Genomic DNA, 24,425 nt, shown 5'->3' with positions numbered 1-24,425 from the left:
TCACATATCCCTCCTTCTTTCTGACTCATTGTCTATCTAGACCACTCAACTATCACAAAAGCCCCCTACGTGGTTAGCCTGCCCCTCAATCTCTCCCTCATGCCAATGCAGGCTTCTTGCCACCACCAGATTTCTGTTTCACATTCTTCTTTCTTAATAATAATAATTTCTGACTAATATGATCTGATGTTGAGTGAGGGGAGCAGCACCAGGTGAACATTATACACAATTACAGACACACAGTCTCTGTAAGGACTACCTTTGAAAGACTTGGCTCCTCTCATCAATGAAAAGTTCAAAGACGCTTCAAAAGACTCATGACGGAAAAAGCTGGGCACATCCAGAGAAAGAATTATGGAGTCTGAATGCAGAGTGAGGCAAACTATCTGCTCTCTTTTTTTTTTCCTTCTTTTTTGGTTTTGTTTCTTCTTTCTCATGATTCATTCCATTGGTCATAATTCTTCTTTACAACTGTACTATTATGTAAGTAAGTAGAACTTATATCTGATTACACGCTGTCTTGGGGGGAGGGGGGAGGACAGGGAGGGAGAGAAAATGTGGAACTCAAAAACTTGTGGAACTGAGAGTTGTAAACTAAAAATAAAAAAGAAATTAATAAAAAAATTTTAAAATAATAATAATTTCTTAGCCACATATTAGATCACAGATGATATCATAATTCTCCTTAGCTGCCATTTCAAGCCTTCCACAATCTGGTGCCGCCTGCCTTCTGTGACCTATCTCAATATACACCACTACATGATTGATATATATACATACATATGTGTGTGTGTGTGTGTGTGTGTGTGTGTATATATGTATGTGTGTGTGTCTCTCAGTAGGAGTTGACCCCCCACTTCCCCAAATCTGATTAGTCCTTCACTCAGACTCCTCTTGAAAACCTTCAGTGATAAGGCAGTACCATTCTACTTTGGGTCAGCTCTAATTGTCATAAAAGGCTGCTGGGGGGCAGCTAGGTGGTGCAGTCAGTAGAGCACCAGCCCTGGAGTCAGGAGGACCTGACTTCTATTCCAGCCTCAGACACCTGACACACTTACTAGCTGTGTGACCTTGGGCAAGTCACTTAACCCCAATTGCCCTGCCTTCATAAAAATAAATAAAAAGCTGCTGGGTTTGCCCCTACATTGACCTTAAATCTGCCTCTCTACAGCTCCCAGGGGCCAAACAGAATGGGTTTAAGCTAAGCCTTCTCCTGCATAGTGGCTCTTCAAATGCCTGAAGACAACAATCCAGCCTCCCTTCAAGGCTTCCTTTCCCTAGGCTGAACATTCCCAAGGATTCCAACAGATTCTCTCTAGAATGCTGTTTCAAGTGTTCTCCCAATCCCAGCCAAGCTTTGATAAAGCGCTACAATCTGTCAACTTTGCTCCCAGTGAGGTCTGCCTAGGATCATCACCTTCCTCACTCCACCTGCATTAATGCAGGGGAAGATTATGCTGACTTTAGGTTCTCCTGGCTGCAAGGAGAAGGGAGGCAAGAACAGGGCACAAGTGAGCAAGCTGGTCACTGGCTTATTGTCAGAGGTTGGAGGATAATCTGGATAACCAGAAAAGGAGGTTTCCCCCTCCCCCACCCTTTGGGCTAGAATCAAGACCCATTAAGGCAAACATTCATCCATCAGTTAAACTGTACACATCACCATGCAATTCCTGCTCAGCTGTTTGCTTTGGCTTCCAACACAAAATGAAGTTAATGGACACATTCAAGCAGCAATTCTTAAACAATCATATGATTTCTCCCTTTCTCCCAACCCCCACTGGAATGACACCATTAAAGAAATTCTCCGCCCTAACCCCACTGTCTCACACTGGTGAGGAATGCAGTGAAAATGTAGAAGTTTAAGAGGAATCCATCTATTCTACATAAAGCAAGTAGGCCAGAGAAAAGACTGCCCCTTCTTAACTTCCATCTGTGGTTTAGAGTACTAATAATTAATTGGCAAAAGGAAACACAGTCTGAAGCAGTAGGATACAGCAAAAACAGTAGAAAGCACACCAGATTTGGAGTCAAAGGGCCTGAGTTCAAGATCTGGCCCTAACACTTCTAAGGATAAAAAGCTATGTGTCCTTGACCAAGATAGTTTAGGCTCTCTGGCCATAGGTCCAGAACAGAGTCCAGCAGGCTCACACCTTTAAGGTTCAAGATTGAACCCACTCTGGCGAGGCCCTAGCACACCACTAACTACACACTGAGCTTGTAGGCCACTCAGATGGACACATCTTTTTCAGATGACCAGCTGTCCAGTGGTGTCTTCCCCACCTTGTACTTGGAGAGTTGGTATTATGAACACAACCGTGTATCTATATTTATCTCTACCAGGTTCAGGCCAGCATTCAAACCTGTTGAGATTTTGGGGTCATCTTTTCTCTGTCATGTTCCAGTTCCAAACCCACACACTGGTCACTGAAAAAGCAATCTCACATTTAGAGTAGCAAGTACAAAGCTAACATCCGTGGAGAGTCCAAATCTCACACTAAGCCATTCTTAGCGCACACTGCCTGCTTTTCTACCAGCCTGCAGCCCTCTTTACAGAAGCCCACCATGGCCACATAGGGCTAGAGGTTATTTTGGATTTCTCATTATTTCCTGAGTTGACATGTCCAAAGGATTCATCCAAGAAGCCAGCATTCTTATAAAATGCCTCTCTGTACTGAGCTAGGCTGGACCTTAGAAAGCAGTCTGGTAGCACACTCATACTCAAAGGGGTAGCTAAATGGTGCAACGGATAGAACTCTGGGCCTGGAATGAGAGGACATGAGTTCAAGTCCAGCCTGAGATACTTATCAACTGTGTTGCCCTGGGCAAGTCATTTAATCTCCATTTGCCTCAGTTTCTTCAACTGTAAAGTAGGGATAATAATAGCCCTTATTTCACAGGGATGTTTTGAAGATCAAATGAGAGGACTTTAAAAAAGTACTTTCACAGTGCCTGGCACACAGTAGACACTATACAATTCCCTTCCCTTTCCTATGACCAAATCAGCCAGAGCCTACATTCTGTTAGCATAGCCTTCAATAACCCAAGGTAAACCTCCATACCAAAATGAGAAATCAGAGTGGGCATTGTTGAGGCTTTGCGAACTCAGAAGAACTCAGAAGCCTACTTCAGATTCCATTTTCTTCCTTCTTTTGAAAATTAGGACTGCGTACCCGTCAAAAGTACCTTTGCCATTCTCCAGTTTTTCAAAGAAAGCCAAGAGTAAATGACTCAGAAATCACATCCACCAGTTCTTTCAGTGTCGTTCATCCCTGCCACATGACTTTAACTCAACAAAAGCTATAAAGTCTCCCACTACTATCTCTCCTCACTTATCTTGGGCATAAAAATTCCCAATCAGCCATTTGGTTTGCCCTTTCTGGTCCAAAGAGCACTCTGCTTGGCAAAGAAGCCAGGTTCAGAGTAAGAGGTCAGCAGCTAGGCCTTGATTCTATTGGCAGCCATCTCTTCTTCCTCTTGCAGTCCTTGGGCTCCCAGCAGAGCGTTAGAAAATCCCTTCTGACCCTCCTGAGCTCTCCTTACCAGACTCAGCTCCTGCCCAGCATTTGCCCCCTGACTCAGCACTCTCAGAGGCCTCTACTAGATTGTTAAAGAAGTGCTTTAGGGTGGGCGCTGTTTGGCTACTGTATCCCTGGTGCCTACCACGGTGCCTGGCAAAGAAGTGCTGGGGGAGTTGTTCATCTTCTGTTCCCTGCCCTTGCTTCCCTCTGTAGCACACGTCTTTGGGGGTTGAAGGGATAGGCAGAGTTTCCTGAGAATCCACATCAAATGATCTCCTAGGTGTCTTCCAGCTTTCCCAGGTTGGCGATTCTAGCCCTACAGCAGTTATCAGTATCCCTTAGGAAATTCTTGGGGCAAGATAATAACTGCCATTTCTCCAGGGTTCTCAAAGCAAGTCTTGGTGCTACCACTTAGGTTATCTTGGGCTAGTCACTCCATTCCTCTGAGGGGAGGGTGTTGGGAGAGGGTTAAACTAGGGGAGAGAGGGTAGGCTGGTCAGTTGTTTTTGACGCAAAAGCCAAACTCTGACTTTGGGTCTTCCTGCAATTTAAAATGATGACCTGTATGTGAACCTGAAAGCACTATATAATTATTAATATGACGATGGTGATAACTCCCAGTAAAAAAGGGGGCAGGAAGAACAGGCACCAGAAACATCAGAAGTCTTCCAAGGTGCTGGCAAATAAGGCAACACATATCTTAGGAAGGCATGTCAAACAGATTCATTTTACCGCGATCAAGTGTCATTTCTGAGGTGTAGAAAGACATCATTCTGAGAAGATTATCCTCGACTAAGAGCCTCCCAGAGAAAAGGCCATGTCATGCCCTTCATCCACGATAAACTTATCTTCAAGAGCAGAGTCTGGCATCAACTTCAGGAGAACACACACAGGGTCTGGAAGGAGCCCTACCCAGAACAGCAGCCTAAGTCCGAGAGGGAATTAGACCAGGCTTTCAAGAACAATGAAACGAAGTTAATAAATGAGTTCTGTCTCCGTAGTAGTGAGGGCTCTTAACGGGTTTTGGATCTGGCAGCATCAGGCCAGGATGTTACCTCTGATAAATGCTAAGACTACAGCAGATCCATTAAGCCACAACTTCCCTTCCTTTCCAGTCCACACTAAGCCTGTAGCTTCACAATGGGGAGGGGCATAGAGGATAGGTTTTGTCGGTTGTTTCTAGCACAAAAGCCAAACTTTCCCTTGGGTCTTCCCACGATCTAAACCAGTGACCTCTGCTGAAATTCTCATTCTGTTACTTGCTAGCCCCATAACCTTGGATAAGTCATTTCCATCCAGCCCATGTTTTCTAGCCACATCCTTCCCCCTCATTGAGTTACCATGTCCCTCGCTAGTCCAGGGCACCTGGATGTGAAGAAGGAGCAATGCTGGGCAAAGAATCAGGAAAAAAGAAGTGTGGGTGTTCTTTCTTAGCATCCCAGGAAATAGAGATTGAGGACCAACATTCTCTAGTTCCCCTGGGAGCAAACAGAGGGGAAATATGAAATCTGAGCAGAGGGAAATGAGCCTTTCCAACGTTTAGCTCAAGGGAATCCTGGAAAAGGAAAATAAGGCAGGGTGGGCAAGCTCAGAGCACTTTAACAGCGCTATATGGCAGCCCAAAGGGCTGGGAAATCCTAGATTTCATTCAAAGAGAAGTCAGGGCCAGCCACACTCTGAGAGAATTAAGAACAGAATCCAGAATGAAGTAAAGCAGTCTGGTTCAGGTCATCAGGACAAGGGAGGTCTGTCTAGATGAGGGTGACCAGGAAGGAAGGAGGACCGGAGATCAGGCCCTAAAAGTATGCGCTGAAGGCAATGGGTTATTCAGGGTTAGCCTGAAGAAGAAAACAATTGGGGGAGTGGGGGACAGAGATGATAGCTGTAGTCCAGCATTAGGAGAGCTGGCCTGTGGGAGAGGAAGCCCCAGAACCTGAGGACAGAAGTTAAGAGAATTGTGGCTCAAAACAAAAACTTTCTAGCTCTTAGAAATGGTGCCCATACCTGGGTTTCCCTTCCTCCCCAGGCCTTGGGGCCTCACTTTGCTGACTCAGCCCAGATGCCAGTTTAGACACAAGGTCTTTCCTGATCATTACTAGCTGCAATTCCTTTCTACCAAAAAAAATGACTGTGTATGTTTCTGTATATGTACCATATGAGAGATGTCAGCTCCAGCAGGCATCTGAGGCAGGGAGAAATGGGGTGAAGTCCTGGCTCATACACATACTAGGGCTGTAAGCAGCTTAACCTTTCAGTGCCTGAACCACTCTAAAAACCAACAACCCATAAATGGCAAAGAAGATTCTGAGTTTCCCTGGCCTTTTAGAGTCAGAGGGAGGCTGTCAGATGTGGGCCTATGTCCTTCAGAACTCCAGGGGCTCTAGGCTCTCCTCAGTGTGAGTACTGCCTCAGCCTCCCCAGATACTGTAAACCACTCTCATCCTTAACAACTCTGGTCGATTTTATTTTGGGGTGGGGGAGGGCTGGCAGGGGCAGTTCCTTGCTGAAAGCTCCCTATTGGGAGGAAATCACCAACAAATTTGAGTCCAGACTCTTTCAAACTAGGGCACTGAGATCCCAGGCAACTCTTAAAATCCTTCTCAGGGGCCCAGGCAACTCTTTCTAAAACTAGAAATAGCAAAGTAAGTACCAATCATCATTGGCAGAGACTGAGTCTCCTCACCAGGAGTCTCGAGCTGGGTCCATCTCCTCTCCCTCTTTCCCCCTCCCCTAAAATAAAACAAAATAAAATGGACAAGGCTGGTAAAGATGAGGATACTTGGGTGGGAGTACTCACACTGAAGCATACAGGCCCACATCTGACAGATTCACTTCACCAGTGTAGGCAGCTGCTTAGACTTGGCAGATCACGGCTCTTAATACCAGGTTGGAGAAGAGTACAGAGGTGACCCTAGACTGCCTTTCAAAGGCTCGGCCAGTGAAGCCCTTGCTATAGTCAATCCTACCAAAGAGAAAGGGCCCAAGTATGTGCCCAGACACTATCCATCATCTGAGCTCTGATAGAAAAGTTCATCGTCAACAAGCATTTATTAATCATCTAATGACAGCCAGAAACTCTGCTACGCCCTGGGAACATGCAAAAAAGGCAAAAAGATCCCTACCTGCAAGGCCCTGGCACTATAAGGGCAGACACCATGGAAATAATTAGGCCACTCAAGATATAGCCAGAGTACACGGAAGGTGATTTCAGACAGGATGGTCTCCTACAGAAGCAGAGGGTGAGCTGAGTCAAAAGGCTGGCTACTAGGAAATTTGTTTTTGTTTTTTTTTTTACATGGCAACCTATGACACAGATGCCTGGTAGACTAAATTGGGTTTAAATAAAAATCAGAGGCTGTAACTTGGCTCGGCAGCACTGAAGTAAAAACGTTTTTAACTGTAAAATGAAGGGGTTGGACTTGATGGCCTCTGAAGTCCTTCCAGCTCAAAATCTGTGATCTTGTAAAGCTGGACATTTATGGTTGGCATCCTTGTTCTATGCCGTTAGGCTGTCTATTTTTTTAAAGGACATTATGTGCTTTGTTTTCTATGGAGTGAAATTGTGCTGCCCAAAGAAAGAAGAACATGACTGTAAATAAATCCCTCAACTCCTTTACCTCTCCTTTCTCCTGGGACAATGAGAAAAGATGTCAATCATCTTCCAGGCTGTTATTTCCATTTTCACAGTCAGACAGACATCAGAAAAGCAAAGTGTTTTAATTCAGTTGGGAAAGAACGGGGAGCCTGGAGGTCTTCAGACAAAAGCTGGAGGGCCATTTGTCAGGACAAGGCCAGACTCCCATCCAGCCTGGCTGAGATGCCTTACAAAGTCCCTGCCAATCCAAAGAGGGGCCTGTAGCCACACACCTAAAGCCCAGATAATACAAAGACTGAATGCTAAGCCCAACCCAGCCAGACTGTAAATACACTTCGATTTCACATGCAATCTTCATCTTTAAACAAGAGACTGTAAAATTCTTAGTGGAATAATCAATTGATTGGATAAAAATGGAAAACGCCCAGTTAAAGTTACTTGAGAAAAGAGGCTTTTTGTCCCCTTGTCTAGCCCTAAATTTCCTGTTCAATGAGTGAACTCTCAGGGCTATAAATAATTCAAGAAGGAGTTATTAAAAACTTACTGTGTTCCAGGTCTTAGGGTGATCCCGGCGCTTGCTGGTTCAAATTAAATTCAAACACTCATTAATCATCTACTGTATACAGGTGGACTGAGGAAACAAAGGTGGAAATCACTGACACAATCCTAACCATTCCTCATGGAGCTCACAGCGCAGTAAAAAGAACTGAAACACGCACATGCAAAATGATGAGCACAATTAGACAATTAACAGAAAAGAAAGACACAAAATGAGAGTTTGAGGAGAACCTGGAAAACTGTGAAACAAAGAGGCTGGATTGACCCCTCCAGCTCTCCCTGAATTTCAACCACAGTGTCTCAATGTCCATCCCCCACAGCTTGGAGCCTTGTTGGGTGCTGCCAGATTTCACAAAATAAGTAAATTTGTCCCTTTCTTGAAAAGATCAAATCAGGTCAATGGCCTTTCTGTTTTGTTAGGACGTCCAACACAGAAAACATCAAAGTCTATTGCATAAAACCCAAAACAGTGGGGGAGGAGAGGAGGAAGAGCTCATGTCCTGAATGGGCCACCCCAAGCTCTCCCCTCCTCCCGTGTGCTGGCTGCTTTTCTCCATTCAATCCCACCTGAAGAAGACTTTAAATATTTTGAGTAAACTCTCAACTAATACTACATACCTGTTCCCAGGCTAGAAAGCAGAGGAGAATATGCCGTTGCTTTTTTGAGAGAAAGCCAGATATGATGAGCCAATATGTAACTCAGTAATTAAAAGGTGAGTTAGTCCAACTGCCAAGAGGCATCCGCTGGGTGGCAGGGAAGGGGGGGAGGAAGAGATAACAGGCTTTTGACACATCCTGGCTGCAGGACCCTAGGGAGGTCACTGAACCTTTTGAGAGTCCTGCACAACCCTAAGCCTCTCAGGTGTGAATGTCATGGCCAGAGAAGAGTCTCTTACACCAATGAAATCAGAGTGGGGCCAAAAAAATTTTGTTTTGTTTTGTTTTAATTAAGGCTTCCCATAATTAAATTAGGGGGGAAAGAAACCAAGAAGGTTTGTTTGCCATCATGGACTCAGAATTCTAAGAATATGGGCAGTGATGCCGGGCAGCCCTTCTGCATTTCTGGCACCGCTAGCTTACAATCAATCATCTGTCATCAGCAGGAGAAGGGATCACAGAGATAGCTATGTCACTCAAATCCCTCGTTTATGCACAAGGAAACTGAAGCCTGGGAGGTAAGGGAAAGCACCCTGACTTTTTAGAGTCAGTGAGCTGGAGTGTAATCTGTCACTCTCCCCTTCTGTCACCTCGGGGGCCCTCACTTCAACTCACTAGATTGTTTCCTAACCTGTAAAATAAAGGGGTTAGGTTAGAGGATCCCTATGTTCCCTCCTCCTGCTGCTAACTAGCTGGCCAGGCCTCACACCTAGATCTCTGAACTCCTAGGCCAGCTCTTTCTCCTTTGGTTAACATGGGGGTCAAAAAAAATTCCCAGATCATGACTTTGTTTGTCAATACAGTCCAAACCAAACACACACTAAGCATTTACTATGGACAAAACTGGACTCTGAAAATACAAGGATAAAAAGTAGTCCCTGCTCTCAAGGAGTAATAGCCTTTTCTAGCACAGTCCGTGCTAGTCTCCCTCTCCTTACCTGTCCTCCCAAAGCAAATTACCCAGATTCAAATCTCAGCTTCCTCTTTGCTGACCCCATGACATTGGGAAATCCTGGAAGCTCTCTAGGCCTAAGGTTTCTCATTTATAAAATACCAGGGTTTGACTAAATGACCTTACATTCCTTCTAGCCCTAAATCTATGGTCCTCCAATAGATGCCACTTAAAACTATTTACTTCGGCCTCCATTTATGATTTACCATTCTTCCTTCCCATTTACTATTCCACCTCCGTTACAGGTGGCCCATACAACTGCGCTTCCTGGTCAGAGTTTCACAATCCCTTGGCATCTGAAGGGACCTCAAAGGTCCCCCCAAGTACAAATCACCCCTGAGTAAGAATCATCCAAGAATCTTGCCTCCACGTAAAGCCCTCCAAGGAGGGAGAGGCAATGAGGTAGAGTGAAAAGAGAACGCTGGTCCTGGAAAGGCAGAAGACGACTCTGGTGGCCTTGGAAGATGCTGAGGCCTTTGATCTTCACAACTGTGGGAGGTGGGGGCCATTATTTTTCAGATGATGAAACTGAGGCTGGGAGAGTTAAAGTGACTTTGCCCAGAGTCACACAGTTACTACAGGGGATGGGGGTGGGGGATGCCACGGCAAGCGTCAAATTGAGGATGACAACACACGGGCATGTGGTAGGGCAAACACACTGTAAACCTAAAACGTGAATCATTATCCTCCCCTGAAGCTTCCCTTGGAAAGTGCTTCCGAGTGACAATAAGTGATGGAGCCCTTTCATATTGACTCTATCATCCCTTTTCCCCAAGATGGCACTGAAGGCAAAGAAGGAAGCCGTTGTCCCCACCCAAGACAGAAGCCAACTCCAAGGCCTTGAAGGCCGAGAAGGTGGTGTCGAAGGGTGTTCATAGCCACAAAAAGAAGTGGATCCGAACATCCCCCACCTTTCGGTGACCCAAGACACTAAGATTTCAAAGGCAGCCTAAATACCTCAGAAAAAGTGCCCCTCGGAGAAACAAGCTGGATCACTGTGCCATCATTAAGTTCCCCCTGACCACTGAGTCTGCTGTGAAGAAGATTGAGGACACCACCGCCCTAAACTTCACGGTGGACATCAAGGCCGACGAGCACCAGATCAAGCAGGCGGTAAAGAAGCTCTGTGACATCGACGTGGCCAAGGTCCACACACTGATGAAGAAAAGGAGGCCTGTGTCCGACTTGCCCCAGACTACGATGCTTTAGACGTTGCCAACAAAACTGGAATCATCTAAACTGTGTCCAGCTATCCCACTCCACCTACAATAAAAAGTTCTCCAGTATAAAAAAAATGTATATATTGACTTCATCATCTGCCTTAGCACCTTCCAACCCTTCCAGCCACTGGATTTCTCCCTGTGAACAGGTCGAAAGCTAACTTGACTACAGAGTATTAGTGATTAGTCCAACACAGTCAACAATCTGTGGAGGAGGAGAAGTGGGAGCGGAGCAGCCAACGTCTTACCCCATAAACACCAGATAAATGTGCTCCCTCCATCGCTAAGAGTCTCTGTAACTGGAGCGCTTTGCAAGGCCCTCTACAGGCAGCTGAGAAGGCAGCATGGATGCCTCAGGAATCCAGGGGAGACAAAGAAGGCTGCTGAGAAGGAGAGAGGCCCCAGCCTGGAAAATGAATGCTGTGAAGGTGGGCCAGGAAGAGCTCCCTCTTCTCCCTCTGCTCCGCCTGGACAGCATTCTAGGCCCAAGCCTGAGCTCCTCAGGCAGCCCTATGCAGCAGGCTTCTCACAAGACTGCAATTAGATGAGTTGTGCTTTTAAAAAACAAGACCAGAAGAGAAAAGGGGAATGACGGAGGAGCAGAAAGAGGACTCACATAGGGCTAATTGCTATTCCCACTACCAGTGCCTGTGACTGAGATCTGAGGCTAGTTAGAGCTAATTTTCAGATTAAAAAAATGAAGACAAGTTAAAAGTTAGACTTGAGTCAGGCTAAGTACACATCTCCATGACTCCCTTTGGGGTTTTCTTGGCAGAGATACTGGAGTGGTTTGCCATTTCCTTCTCCAGCTCATTTTGCAGATGAGGAAACTGAGGCAAACAGGGTAAAGTGACAGAGTCACACAGCAAATAAGTGTCTGAGGCCGGATTTGAACTCAGGAAGTTGAGTCTTGCTGACTCCAGGACCTGCACTCTATCCACTGCAACACCTACTTAACCACATATAGGGAGTTTATAGCTAAAAACCTGGCTGCTGGCTATTTTCCATCCTTTGCAAGGCTGCTTAGTGGTTCAGTTCTAGAAATGCCAAACCCATCCTGACTTTCCCCCTACTTGGAAGAAATTTTTATTCATGCCTTAATCACTTCCTGTCCTGCCTAATGCAATTCCCTTTTATGGCCTTTCTAAGTCCCTCCTCAAGAAAATCCAAGCCACCGTGGCTCCACAGCTCCAAGAGCACAGGAAGTGGGCAGGTCCGTCATCGCCCTCCAGCTTCCTACGAGCCCCGCTTCACAAGTCTCACACTATATCCAGGTTTTCCTCCAAGACTCAGAATGAGCTTGCCACTTTAGGCAAGTCACTGTCATACCTCTGGGACTCAGTTTCCTCATCTGTAAAGGGCCAGCAACAGAATGGATGACCTCTAAAGGTCAGTCCAGTTCTAATGTTGAGATTCTGTAATACCACAAATTCACAATTCACCGAATGAGAGAGAACCTTTTCTTCTCCTCTGAGGTCTCTCACCTTTAAAAAACCAACCCTGTGTCTTAGCTCCATTAAAAGAACCACTGATGTGCCTTCAAAGATAGTCGAGGCAAAAAGAGAAAAGGTAAAGATCCTTGCCATTCCCAGTGGGGAGCAAGAAATACAAAGCTTAGAAGCCTGAATTTTCCTTCAAGAAGCTCGGTAACAATTTGCCAAACTCTCTAGACCCAAGATAACATTCTCCTGAATTGCCCTGGGTGTTTACTGTTCAGTGATTTCACTAACTTCTCCCAGGAGATCTCTAGCCCCTCATCATTGTGACAGGAGATGGCCTGGTCCAACTTTAGCTGGTGAAGTAGGCTCCTGTTTGCTCTGTCCTAGTTGCTACTGACCAGGACAGTTTGGGAAAAGAGATCCAAAAAGAAGGCTGCATCCTGAGATTGGGAACACAGTGCTGGGCAAGTTCTCTAGAGCTGAGGGAGGTTTTTCCGAGTCTGTCCCTTTATAAATAGCCGCCTGGCCGGCACCACAAGCTTGAATCATTCCCATCCTCAGCCTTCTTCCTTCCAAGGCTATCAATCCTGCACTGGTTTCCTGCCTCTAGATGATGTCAAGAGCCAGCACCCTTGCCAGTCTTTGCTTTTCCTCTTTCTTTTGAATGGTCTGCCTCCTCCTTTGCACTCACTTCAACTTAATTCAACAAACCTCTATTAAGTAAGCACATACACTGTATGAAATGCAGTGTGCCACACACAGACTGCATAAAGACAAAAAAGGAAAGTCTCTAACCTTAAGGAGTTTACATTTTACTGGTGGAGGGAAATCATGTGGATTCAGACAAGTAAATATGAGATACTTTGGGGAAGACTCCCTGGTTGGGAGGCAGTGAAGAGGGAATACATTCTGGGCATGAGGGACAAAGGCAGCTGAAACAGTGCGAGGAGTCTGGGGAACAGCAATCAGGCTAGCTGCGATGGAATGCAGAGTATTGCAGGGGAAAATGGGAACTACATTTGGAAGCGTAGGTTGGAGGCAGATCTGGAGAGCTTTAAACACCAGGCTGATTAGTCTGTCTTGTCCTAGGCACCATGGAATCACCTGAGACCCTGAGGCAGGGAAGTGATATAGAAGAGCTGTGTGCTAGGAAAGTTATTCTGGCAGCAGCAAGAAGGATGACTTTATTGCAATAGTCCTGCGAAGAGGGAATGAAGGCCCGAACTGGGGGAGTGGCCATGCGAAGGCGCTGGATAGAGAGATGGTACTGAAGCAGAAGTGATGAGCCACGAGGGAGGAAGATTTTAAAGTACCTCCAAGCCTACAATCCTGAGGTTTTTGGTGGCAGGCCCCAAGGATCAGGGCTGGATTCTGTGCTGCTTATAGTTTTTTATCAATAACCTGGATAGACCCAGACAACATGCATTTCAAATCATCAAATGACACAAAACTGAGGAGGACACACAGAATTACAGTCAGTATCTAAAAAGTCAGGTTTACCTGATTATGTTGAAATTCAGCAGGGATAAATGCAAAATTCAACACTCAGGTTCAAGAACTCAATTTCACAAGTAAAAGATGGGAGAATTGGTTAGACAGCAGTTAATCTGCAGTTAAAGGGCTGGGGATCATAGTGAACTGAAAGCTTCAGGAGTCAACAAGGTGCTATGGCAGCCCAAAAAGCCAGCACAATCTTCTAGGCAAGACCTCTGCTGTACTCAGACCCCAGCTGGAGTGCTGCGGTCAGGGTGGGCACCATGTTTGGGGAAGGATCTTGATAAGTTGGAGAATGTTTGTAGCCAGGTAAACGGGAAGGTGAAGGGCCTTGAGTCCATGCAGGCCTAGAGAATTCCGTTCTATTTAACAAGCATGAGCCAGGCTATTAACTTACATGTCTCCAGTGTATTTATGGTCCATGCAATACTGGGTTGGTTGGTTGTTGTCCTTCATTCTCGAAGAGGACCAGAATGAAAAAACTCTGTTTGAGTCAAGTTACAGTGTGTCCGACTCTGTCTGATCACACCAATGCAAGCTGGGAATGCTCTACCACAGGTCGAGCACAAATAGTCCATATGAACTGGGTAACAGAGTCTTAACTCCCCCTGCAGAGTACAAATAACTCAATGAGAGGAAGGCCTACTTCTCACGTACATTCCATCTTCCTCAGTGCTGTGCATGATGTTCCAGACACAGCGATCAAGTAACAAATGAGGGTTGTGCTGACTGACTGCACTGGTGGTTTACTGTTCTGTGCAGAAACAGCCCTGTTGGGCTGAAGGAAGCTTGGAGAAGAAAAGACTTCCCAGGGACATGAGAGCCATTTGAGGGCATCTGAAGGACTGTCTCAAGCAACAAGCATTAGACTTGGTCTGTTTGGCCTCCTAAAAGCAAAACTAGGAGCAACAGGTAAGAGTTGGTGAAATCAAGATAGTGGCTTGATATAAGGAAAAACCTTCCCAAGAACAGTGGAAGAGGCTTCCTCAGAAGAGAGTAGATTTCCTCTCAATGGACGTCTGAGCTTTAGTTTTCTCATTTTGAAATGAGAAATGGCTAGATCCTGTGTCTTAGTTCCTAATATAATGACCATCGCTCCACAACCTGTGTAGTCTTGCACTATTAGAACATAAGCTCCTTGAGGGTAGGAACTATCTTACTTGCTTCTACTTAGCACTTAGAAAAATAGCTCTCACAATTTTCAGAAGAAGAAAGGAAAGCTCTTGACAGTCACATGAAAAGTGCTCTAAATCACTACTGATTAGAGAAATGCAAATTAAAACAATTCTGAGAAGCCACCTTACACCGTCAGAATGGCTAACATGACAGAAAAAGAAAAGGACAAATGCTGGAGGGGCTGTGGAAAAACTGAGATACAGATTCACTGTTGGTGGAGTTGTGAACTAGCCCACCTGTTCCGGAGAACAATTTGGAACTATGTCCAAAGGGTTATAAAGCTGTGCATATCCTTTGATCCAGCAACATCACTACTAGGCCTGTATCCCAAAAGAGATCAAAGAAAATAGAAACGGACCTATTCGTACAAAAATATTTGTAACAGCTCTTTCTGTGGTGGCAAAGAATTGGAAATTCAGAGGATGCCCATCAGTTGGGGAATGGCTGAACAAGCTGTGGTATGTGATTGTGATAGAACACTACTATGCTATAAGAAATAAAGAGCAAAATTGTTCCAGAAAAACCTGGAAAGACTCATACGAACTGATGCAAAGTGAAACGAACAGAACCAAGAAAACATTGTCCAGAGTAACAACAATACTATACGATGGTCAACTGTGAAAGACTTAGCTACTCTGATGAAGGCAATGACCCAACACAATTCCAAAAACCCAGGATGAAAAATGCTATCCAACTCCAGAGAGTGAAATGATGAACTCTAAATAAAGATTAAAGCATACTGTTTTTTACTTTATTTTTCTAGTGGTTTTTTTGTCTGTGTTTTCTTTTGCAACATGGTTAACATGGAAATATGTTTTGCAAGACTTCACATATATCATTGATATCAAACTTCTTGCCTTCTCAAGGAAGAGAGAGGGTCTGGATGGAGGGAAAGAATTTGGAATTCAAAATGTTTAAAAATGAATGTTAAAAACTTTTAAATGTAATTGGGAAATATTTAAGAAAATAAAAATATATTTCAAAATGCCTGACACATACATACATAGTAAGCATTTTAAAATCCTTTTTCATTCGTTCATTAATAACAAAAAGACAGGATTTGAAGACAGAGATTTAGAGAAGTCAGAGACTTGGATTCAAATCCTCCTCCTCCCCCCATGATGCTGATTTCCTGTGTGCTCTTAGGCAATTCACCTTACTTATCTAGGTCTGCTCCTCCATTATAAATGAGGGAATGAGGCTGAATGGCCTCTGAAGCCCCTTTGAGCTCTGAGCTTCCTGATCCTAGGATGATGCCTAGGACTTCCTTTCCATGTGCTTCAGTTTCCTTATCTGTAAAAATCAGAGGCTTGGACTAGATGAGCCCTGACGTCTTTTCTAGCTCTACATCCTGCAACCCCAAATTAGGTGGCCTTTACATAGCAGTTCACAGTAGGTCAGTGGCTCCTCAATAAGCTACAAGACAGACAGGGCAATTATTATTCCTTATTTTGTAGACAAAGAAGCTAGGGCTCAGAAGAATATCTTGACCAAGCTCGTAAGCAGCAGAGAACTGGGACTGGAACTCAAATTTTCTGTCTCCAAGTCCAATGTCCTTCACTATCTTATACAGGGCATTCAAACATCTTTAATCTATCTCCCAAAAAATGTTGTTTTAAATCTATTTTATCCAGGTTAGATGCTGCAAGTATAAGTAATAACATTCCACTACAAATTCAGAGCAGAACAAGTTTGTAACACTACCATTGTGGCTAACACGAGGATAACAGCAATCTCCCTCCACCCTCACTGTCCTAAAAAATATTGTATTGACCCGAAGAGTCCCACTACCACCACCTCAAATATTTCTCACATGGGTTCTGAAAAGAGAATCTGAGAAAAAAAGTAACATCCCATTGCTCCCGTTTTTTGAATGACTACTGACAACTGTCACATATAGAAGCTCTCTCCCCATCTCCACCTCCTGGCTTCCTTCCCCAGTCCTCCTCCACCTCAGTGCCTTCACGCAAAGATTATGCTTCATCTGCCTGGTAGAATCTGGTACATACAGAGTTGTTGGCATGTAGGCTCATGTGAGTTCCTTGAGGGCAGGCAAGAGAGTAGAAAAGTACCAGACACATAGTAAATGCAGGTTGATTAACAAAACAATGAAGGATAAATTGGCCCATCAAGGTAACTCAAGTATGATCAAGTTAGTCTCTCAACTCTCTTCAAATTAAGTATGGATTTAATGAGAGCTGGCAAACTTAAGACAAGGCTTCTGGTGCTCAAGGAGAGAAGAGGTTTAGAACCTGTCCCTGCCCTCCTCCAAAAACTACTTCTCTCCTAATTTCAGTTCCTTTTGAAGGGAAGACCTGCCACCCCAAATACCTCCAAAACCACGGAGTGACCTGGACCTGCTTGACTTGCTGGTCCTTCTCTGAAACAAAAGGTGAAACCAGTATCTGAAAGAAATCTTTCATTTGAGGACCTTTCTATCACTCACAGAACAGCACCCTCTCTCCCAAACCAGCCCCTCCCTGCCTTTCACTCAGGAAATTCCTGAGAGGGAGAAATATAAATTCAAAATTTCAAATTATGCTGTCATTGGAATGATGATGGTCAGCCTCCACAAGCTCTCCCCCAGCCATCTTCTCACAGCACTTGGTACGAACTTATTTGCCACATAATATTACGGTGACCTGTGCTTTTTATGCCTTATGAGGGCAAAAATGTTACATCTCCCTCCTAACATGCCATGTTGTGCCAAAGCACAACTTGGTATACAACTGGTCGTCATTAATAAAAGTTTGCTGAATGAGTGAATGCTGAATTGCTGTTAACATCTAAGTGAATCTCTGTTCTCTAACAAACCAGGCTAAAAATCTCAAAGATTTCAAAGAGGTTGACCACAGATCTAGACACTCATAAAACTTCTCTCCCCTCCTATTTTAAAGTGAAAATATCAAGAACTGAAAAAACAAGAGAGATGTTATGAATAATTATTCTGGTGGTGTAGAAACTGCAAAAAAAAAAAAGTGAAGCAACAAGGGGTGGCGGGGGGTGGGGGGGAGAATAATAGTGTAAAATCCCCATCCACAGTGGCTATGGATGTTTTTGTCATCACAATTTCTCTGCTAAAACAAAAGACAACACACAATTGGTCCTGTGACAGCAACGCATGCTACGGTAGCCAAAATGTTGAATCATGCAAATACTCGATGTTTGAGAAAGAAGAAAACCAGATGGTCAAAGAATTAACTAGGAAAGTTCTATTATCTTTTCCAGAGGCTAGGGAATTGATCCATTTTATAGCAATTTTTCAAAAAGTTATATTTTAATCCCAGCTAGCCAAATTAGCTCAAAAGGAACACTACGGAAGCCACTATTTTTTTTTCCGGATGTTATGAATCACAACTTATATTTACACAGCACTCTAAGGTCAACAAAACTCTGAATAGACTTTATCTCGTTTGAGGCTCACAAAAGCCCCACTTGACAGATGAAGAAACTAAGGTTCAGAGAAGTCAAGTGACTTAGCTCAGTAATGGAGCCATGAAGTGTCAGAAGCAGGATTAGAACCCAGCTCTCTCCTGACTTTAAACCCAGAAATCTTTCCACTAGAGGGCCATTTCCTAAAATGTTTTGTTCTCAAAAAAAAAAAAAAAGTTTCTCTCCTCACAAGTGTCTTAGTTGGACAGTACTGACTCTGTGTCTATCTTAAGCTCTCCCTGGTTCCATGGCCAAAGGAGCTGTCAATAAATGGACACTTTCACTTCACTGACTTTCAACAAAGCTAGGAAGAAGCTCAAAGTGGGTGAAAGGCCACAGGGAATCCTCTAACCAGAGGAAAAGGAGACAAGTCATGAAAGAACTATGCACAGCAGGGTTCTTGAAAAAACAAAGAGAAGGAAACAAGCATGTATTAAGGACCTACTATGTGCCAGGCACTGCACTAAGCATTTTACAGAGATCTCATTTGAACTGAACACAACAACCCTGGGAGGTAGGTGCTGTTAGTATCCCCATGTTACAGCTGGGCAAACTGAAGCAATGTGTGCAGTGAGCTACCCACGATTACACAGCCTTATGTGTCGGAGGCTGGACTTGAACTCAGGGTCTTCCTGACTCCAGGCCCAGCTGCCTCAGGAGAGGACCAGACCCGGAGAGGCTGGGTGACAGTTTTATCATAGGAGCTTTTCATATCTCCACAAGGTACTCCCAATAGAATCTCTCCTCAAAGACTCTAATTTGGGGAAAGAATCTTACCCACCCACAAACCTCCCTCACAACCCTCTCATAGTGGAAAGAGTTTAGAACTTAGTGTCAAAAGACCAAAGTTTGAATCTCATTTTCACTGATTACTCGTGTGACTTTGGGAAAAGTCACTGACACCTCTGGGGTCACAAGGTTAGCATGTGCAAAATGGGGGAAGGTGGAAAGGCTCTAATGGCCCTTCCACTTCTAACACTCTAAGATCTAAGATATCTGTCACTCTTCTCATTGAGCTCTGGTCTAAGCTGCCAGCTTCCTGCCAGCTCCAGCTCCTAGCTTCTGTGTGCCAACGCCCTCTTTCCACCTCTGAAGTTCTGTGTCCTAAAGGCTATCCAAACTCTTAATACTGTGTTCTAAGTGCCCTCCCAGCTCTGACATCCCGTGTTTTAAGAGCCCTCCAACTCTGACAGTCTGTATTCTAAGGACCCTCCCAGATCTGACATCCCATATTCTAAGAGCCCTCTCGGCTTGGACATCCCATGTTTTAAGAGCCCTCTCGGCTGTGACATTCTGTGTTCTAAGGGCCCTCCCAGCTGTGATATTCTGTGTTCTAAGGTTCCTCCCAGCTGTGATATTCTGTGTTCTAAGGGCCCTCCCAGCTGTGATATTCTGTGTTCTAAGGGCCCTCCCAGCTCGGGCATCCCATGTTCTAAGTGCCCTCCCAGCTCTGACATCCTGTGTTTTAAGAGCCCTCCAACTCTGACAGTCTGTATTCTAAGGACCCTCCCAGATCTGACATCCCATGTTCTAAGAGCCCTCTCAGCTTGTACATCTCGTGTTCTATGTGCCCTCCCAGCTGTGGCATTCTGTGTTCTAAGGGCCCTCCCAGCTGTGACATTCTGTGTTCTAAGGGCCCTCCCAGCTCTGCTATCCTGTGTTCTACAGGCCCTCCCAGCTGTGGCATTTTATGTTCTAAGGTCCCTCCCAGCTGTGACATTCTGTGTTCTAAGGTCCCTCCCAGCTGTGACATTCTGTGTTCTAAAATCCCTCCCAGCTGTGACATTCTGTGTTCTAAGGTTCCTCCCAGCTGTGATATTCTGTGTTCTAAGGGCCCTCCCAGCTGTGACATTCTGTGTTCTAAGGGCCCTCCCAGCTCTGCTATCCTGTGTTCTACAGGCCCTCCCAGCTGTGGCATTTTATGTTCTAAGGTCCCTCCCAGCTGTGACATTCTGTGTTCTAAGGTCCCTCCCAGCTGTGACATTCTGTGTTCTAAAATCCCTCCCAGCTGTGACATTCTGTGTTCTAAGGTTCCTCCCAGCTGTGATATTCTGTGTTCTAAGGGCCCTCCCAGCTGTGATATTCTGTGTTCTAAGGGCCCTCCCAGCTCGGGCATCCCATGTTCTAAGGACCCTCCCAGCTGTGACATTCTGTGTTCTAAGGACCCTCCCAGCTGTGACATTCTGTGTTCTAAGGACCCTCCCAGCTGTGATATTCTGTGTTCTAAGGGCCTTCCCAGCTGGGACGTCCCATGTTCTACGGGCCCTCCCAGCTCTGACACTCTCTGAGCGCCCCACACACACACACATACACAAACACACTCTCTCTCCACGTTCTAACAAAGGTTCCCTCCAGCCCAAGAGTCCTGGGTCCCCGGTGGTCTCCCGTCGGACAGGATCCTTTAATCGGGGAGCGAGGGCGGGACGTGGCCCCGGGGTACAGGCACAGCGGCCCCCATGCTCGGAGGCAGGACGCGGAGCTGGGCTGGCTCTCCCGGAGCTTCTCTGGGCGGGCGGCCCGGCAGAAACAATGGGCCGGCTGGGCTGGCGAGCAGGAGGGCTCAGAAGGGGCCCCACTCCGTGCTCCCCAGGGGTGCCTCCCGTCCCGTCCCTCCCGTCGGGTCCCGGGCCCCCCTTACCTTGACGAAGAGCTCGATGACGGGCTCTTTGTCCTCCTCTTTCAGCCCGTTCACCGGCATCGACAGCGCCATGGCCGGGCTCGGGCTCCTCGGGCTCCGCGGGCTGCTAGCTACTGGTCCGGCCGCGCGCCTCCCCCCGCTCGAGCTCCCGCGCTCGCACTCGCTCTCGCTCTCCCTCCCGGCCGCTCGGACTCTCTCCGTAACAACCAGACGCTCTGCCTGCTCAGCGCGACTGAAAGGAGGCGGCGGCCGGCGCTCTTGGCCACTCCAACGGCCGGCGGGGGCGGGGCCGGTGCGCCTCGTGCCGCCCGCCCCTCCGCCTATCCCCACGCCGAGCTTCCTCCGAGCCCCGCCTCATCCTCTTTCTGGTCCCGCCCACGCCCTCCGCCCCTCCCACATCCCGCTCCCTGCCGGGTACAGCCCCTCCTTTCCTCTTCCCCTCTGTCTCCTCCTCGCTGCCCCACTTGCCCCCCCCATGTCCCCTCCCCATCCCCATTCCCTTCTCTCTTCCTCCTCCACAATCGCCCCGCTCTCTCCTTCGTCTTCCTCCCTCTCCTCATCCTCTTTCCCCAACTCCCCGCCCCTTTGAATGCAGGGACTGGTTTTTGGTGGTTTTTTGGTTTTTTTTATTTGTTTTTGCTTTTCTTTGTTTTCACATCTCTTTGCTCTGTGCCTTGCACATAGCAGACTCTTAATAAATGTTTGTTTCGCTCCTTTGCACAGCGCCTGGCACTTAATAAATATTTGTTGACTGACAGGAAGGGGTACAATTTATACACTGCTAAATGTAATGTAAGTAGCGTGTGGTGTGAGAGCTAAGGGCAAAATGCTCCAGAAAAGGGGAGAGATCGCTTTCAGCTGGGGGTGCTGGGGGAGATTTCCTCTGTTCTTTTACCATCCTCTCCTATCTTTCTTTCCCGGGTCCCTCCCAGCTCGTTCCTCCCTTAGGAGAAGGGGCGTGGCTTCTCGGAGTTGAGGCGGGAGCCAACTCTGGTCCCTCTCCTCCCCATCCGCAACCCCATCCCCATCCCTGTCCCAATCCCCGTTATAGGGAGGAAGGGGTGGGGCCGGCGCTCCGGCTCTATTGTTCTCGGAGACCAAGCTGGCTCCCAGGAGCTGCCCGGAGCATCTGCTCCCCTTCCCCTTCCTTAGGGGACTGGCCTCTCCCTAGCAGAGGGTGGGCAATGCTTCGGGGTGGGAGGGGCAGTTTGGGGGCCTGTTCTTGGAGTCCCCCTGCCGTCTCTCCCCCGGGAGTGGAAGGGAAATTCCCCAAACGGCCCGGAGCCTGACTCTGCCCTCATCTGCAACGCCCGCCCTTCCTTCGGCAGCTGCTGCTGGGGCTGTGCCCAGTGACCTCATGTCTGAGGAGGCCCCTCCTGGCCGAGGAAGAAGAAGCAGTTCGCCCCCCCTCCCTTGCCCCACCTTTCCTTCTGCCACTGCCCGCTGGACCTGAGACCCTAGGAATTCTTTAAGCCCAGTAACCCCAGCCCACCCCCTTCCCGTATGTGGTTTTTTGCCTGTGGAGTCATCCTGCCCTTCTCCGCCCTTCCTTTTTTTAGAGAGTATAGCCCTCGTCCAGCTAGCATTACCCTCAGTCCTCCTTAGGACAAACAGGCATCCCAGGGAAGGAGAAAGAAAGCCAGCTCGGTCATAGGCTGTCCCCCCACCGGTCTGAAATGCACTAGCTCCCCGTCTCTGCCTTTTAGAGTACTTCGATTCTGTCAAGGCTCAGCTCTGCTGTCACCTCCTCTTGGAAGCCTTGCTGGATTTCCCTAGCTGTTCAGGCTCTCTCCCTGCCCAAATCGTGTCCCTCCCTGCATCTTCTTCCTAAGATGTCCTTGAGAATCGGGACTGTCCTGGTTTGGTTTTCATCTTTGTAGCCCCAGCCTTCTACAGAATAGTTGTTTAATCGATGCTTACTGAATGGGAATAAAACTGAGCCGCTGCTTTTTTTTTTTTTTACATGGTAGAGGAAGAAGGAATTGGGAGTCACTGAATACGACCTGTTCACAAATAAGTCTAAGAAAGGGAAAGTAAGAGCAATGATCTCTCCCAGCTCTGACATTCCGGGTTCTAAGGCCCCTTCCATCTCTAATATTCTGTGTTCTAAGGTACCTCCTAGGGCTGATACCCTGTGATTCTTTAGAAAATTCTCAGGAGGGGGTAACGTTATAGCTCTCGGCACTCTCTTCTTCCTACAGGCTGACCTCTTGCTTTTCCTTGGGTGGGCCTACTAAGTAGCCATTTAGAAGTGCCTGTCTTGGGTTCCACAGCCATCCTCAGCTCACTTTAGTTTCCAGGCAGAACTACAGGGTGTCCAATTAAACCAGGACTCCAAGTGAAGGCAAAATGCCTTTCGGACAAGGCGTTGAACCAAAGTGAACTGTGGGCAAAAACAAACCAACAACAAAAAAATCTCAGAATAAGCTGCCCTAATTGACTAAGCCCTGAATTGACCTCAAATGTTATTTTTTTTTTTTTACTGAACCAAAGTTTTTAAAAAATGGGCAAACTGGAACAAAGCCTTTCTATTTTCTTAAGTTAATGAATCCAACAAGTATGGAGTGGCCTAAGAGGCTTCCAAACTGACCTGAACTTAAGTGATGCTTCTCCTATTGTCCTGCTTTGAAAGCCAGTTGGGTGGAGGAGGCCTCACTGACCCAAGGTGTGCCTGGGGTCTCATGGCAAATAGCTTGAAGAGGTTGTTTAAACATACCTTATCCATGAAACAATCACTGGGGAATGCAAGGGATGCCTGGTCATTCTCCTTCAGACACAGTTTCCCCCCTCTCACATCTAGCAGGTTTGCTCTAGAGAGCCCCAGGGGGCTGTTAACTTCCAGAGCACCCTACAGGCCTGAAGGGGACCCAGAGCCGGACTAGAATCTCCCAGTCCCAACTGAAGTCAACACTGGGAGATAGAAAGCCTGGCACAGATTGGTTCGAGGCTTTTGAAATGATGAAGCCCTGCCCGGAGCCAAGTTTACCAGATTCTGGGTGTGCCAGAGCTTCTGGGAAGCCCTCCCTGAATACCCCAGCCTATACTGCTCTCTCTGTGTCTGAAAAAGACTACTTGTCTAGTCTGCTTGTTTGTCTGTCTGCCTAACTATCTGTCTATCTCTTTCTGTCTTCTGAACTTTGTACTTACTGTTTGCAAGCTCCTCTGACACTTTGGGTGATAGGAACCTCAGAGATCAAGTCTTGCCACCTTCCCATCTCTCCTACTCCTTAGAATTGGTGGGGGGAGTCAGTAGGCTGTAGATTGTTACTAACGATGACTTGCCCTTGAGAAGTAGCTTGAAGAACAAAATTAAAGACGTGTGTGACTGACCACAGAAGTGAGCAGGTCATGAATCAAGAGGATTACAGAAAAGACTAATCTTCACTGCCCTTTCAGTCTTATATGGGCCAATTAGGCAGGGAGATTGCTGCATTGATTACATTGGTTCCCTAGAATCTTGCTTTCTGTGTAGTGGGTGAATCTTTCACATTTTTAGAAAGATATGCATTTAGAATCACACAGGATGGGGAGAGGAAAGGTTGTGGACTGCACTGGTAGGAGGACTCACATCCAGGAGACTGAATATCCACCTAATCAGTAGCATAAATAGAAATTTTTTCACCTAGGTCCAAAAAGGAAAGGAAAAGAAACCTTTAGTAAGCCAGGCTATGTGCTGGGCCCTGGGGATACAAATACAGGCAAAAAGAAAGATAGCCCTTCCCCTCAAGAAGCTTAACTTCAAATAG

At 46.4% G+C, this 24,425-nt stretch overlaps 1 protein-coding gene across 2 annotated transcripts in view; it reads right to left on the bottom strand.

Annotated features, from left to right (window-relative positions):
* Positions 1-20,958, bottom strand: part of CLIC4 (chloride intracellular channel 4) — a 90,028-nt gene extending 69,070 nt beyond the window's left edge. The window contains exon 1 of one of the 2 annotated variants that reach the window (XM_036744408.1): positions 20,680-20,958. In XM_036744408.1, coding sequence (XP_036600303.1) covers positions 20,680-20,751 — 72 coding nt within the window. In that variant the 5' untranslated portion in view covers positions 20,752-20,958. Of the gene's footprint in view, positions 1-3,183; positions 3,251-20,679 lie in introns of those variants that run through there. The other variant, XM_036744409.1, reaches the window with a different exon arrangement.
* Positions 20,959-24,425: the final 3,467 nt, after the last annotated feature.

This window comes from Trichosurus vulpecula, chromosome 2, assembly GCF_011100635.1.
Source record: "Trichosurus vulpecula isolate mTriVul1 chromosome 2, mTriVul1.pri, whole genome shotgun sequence".
Taxonomy (NCBI): domain Eukaryota; kingdom Metazoa; phylum Chordata; class Mammalia; order Diprotodontia; family Phalangeridae; genus Trichosurus; species Trichosurus vulpecula.
This window is presented reverse-complemented; position numbering and strand designations above follow the sequence as displayed.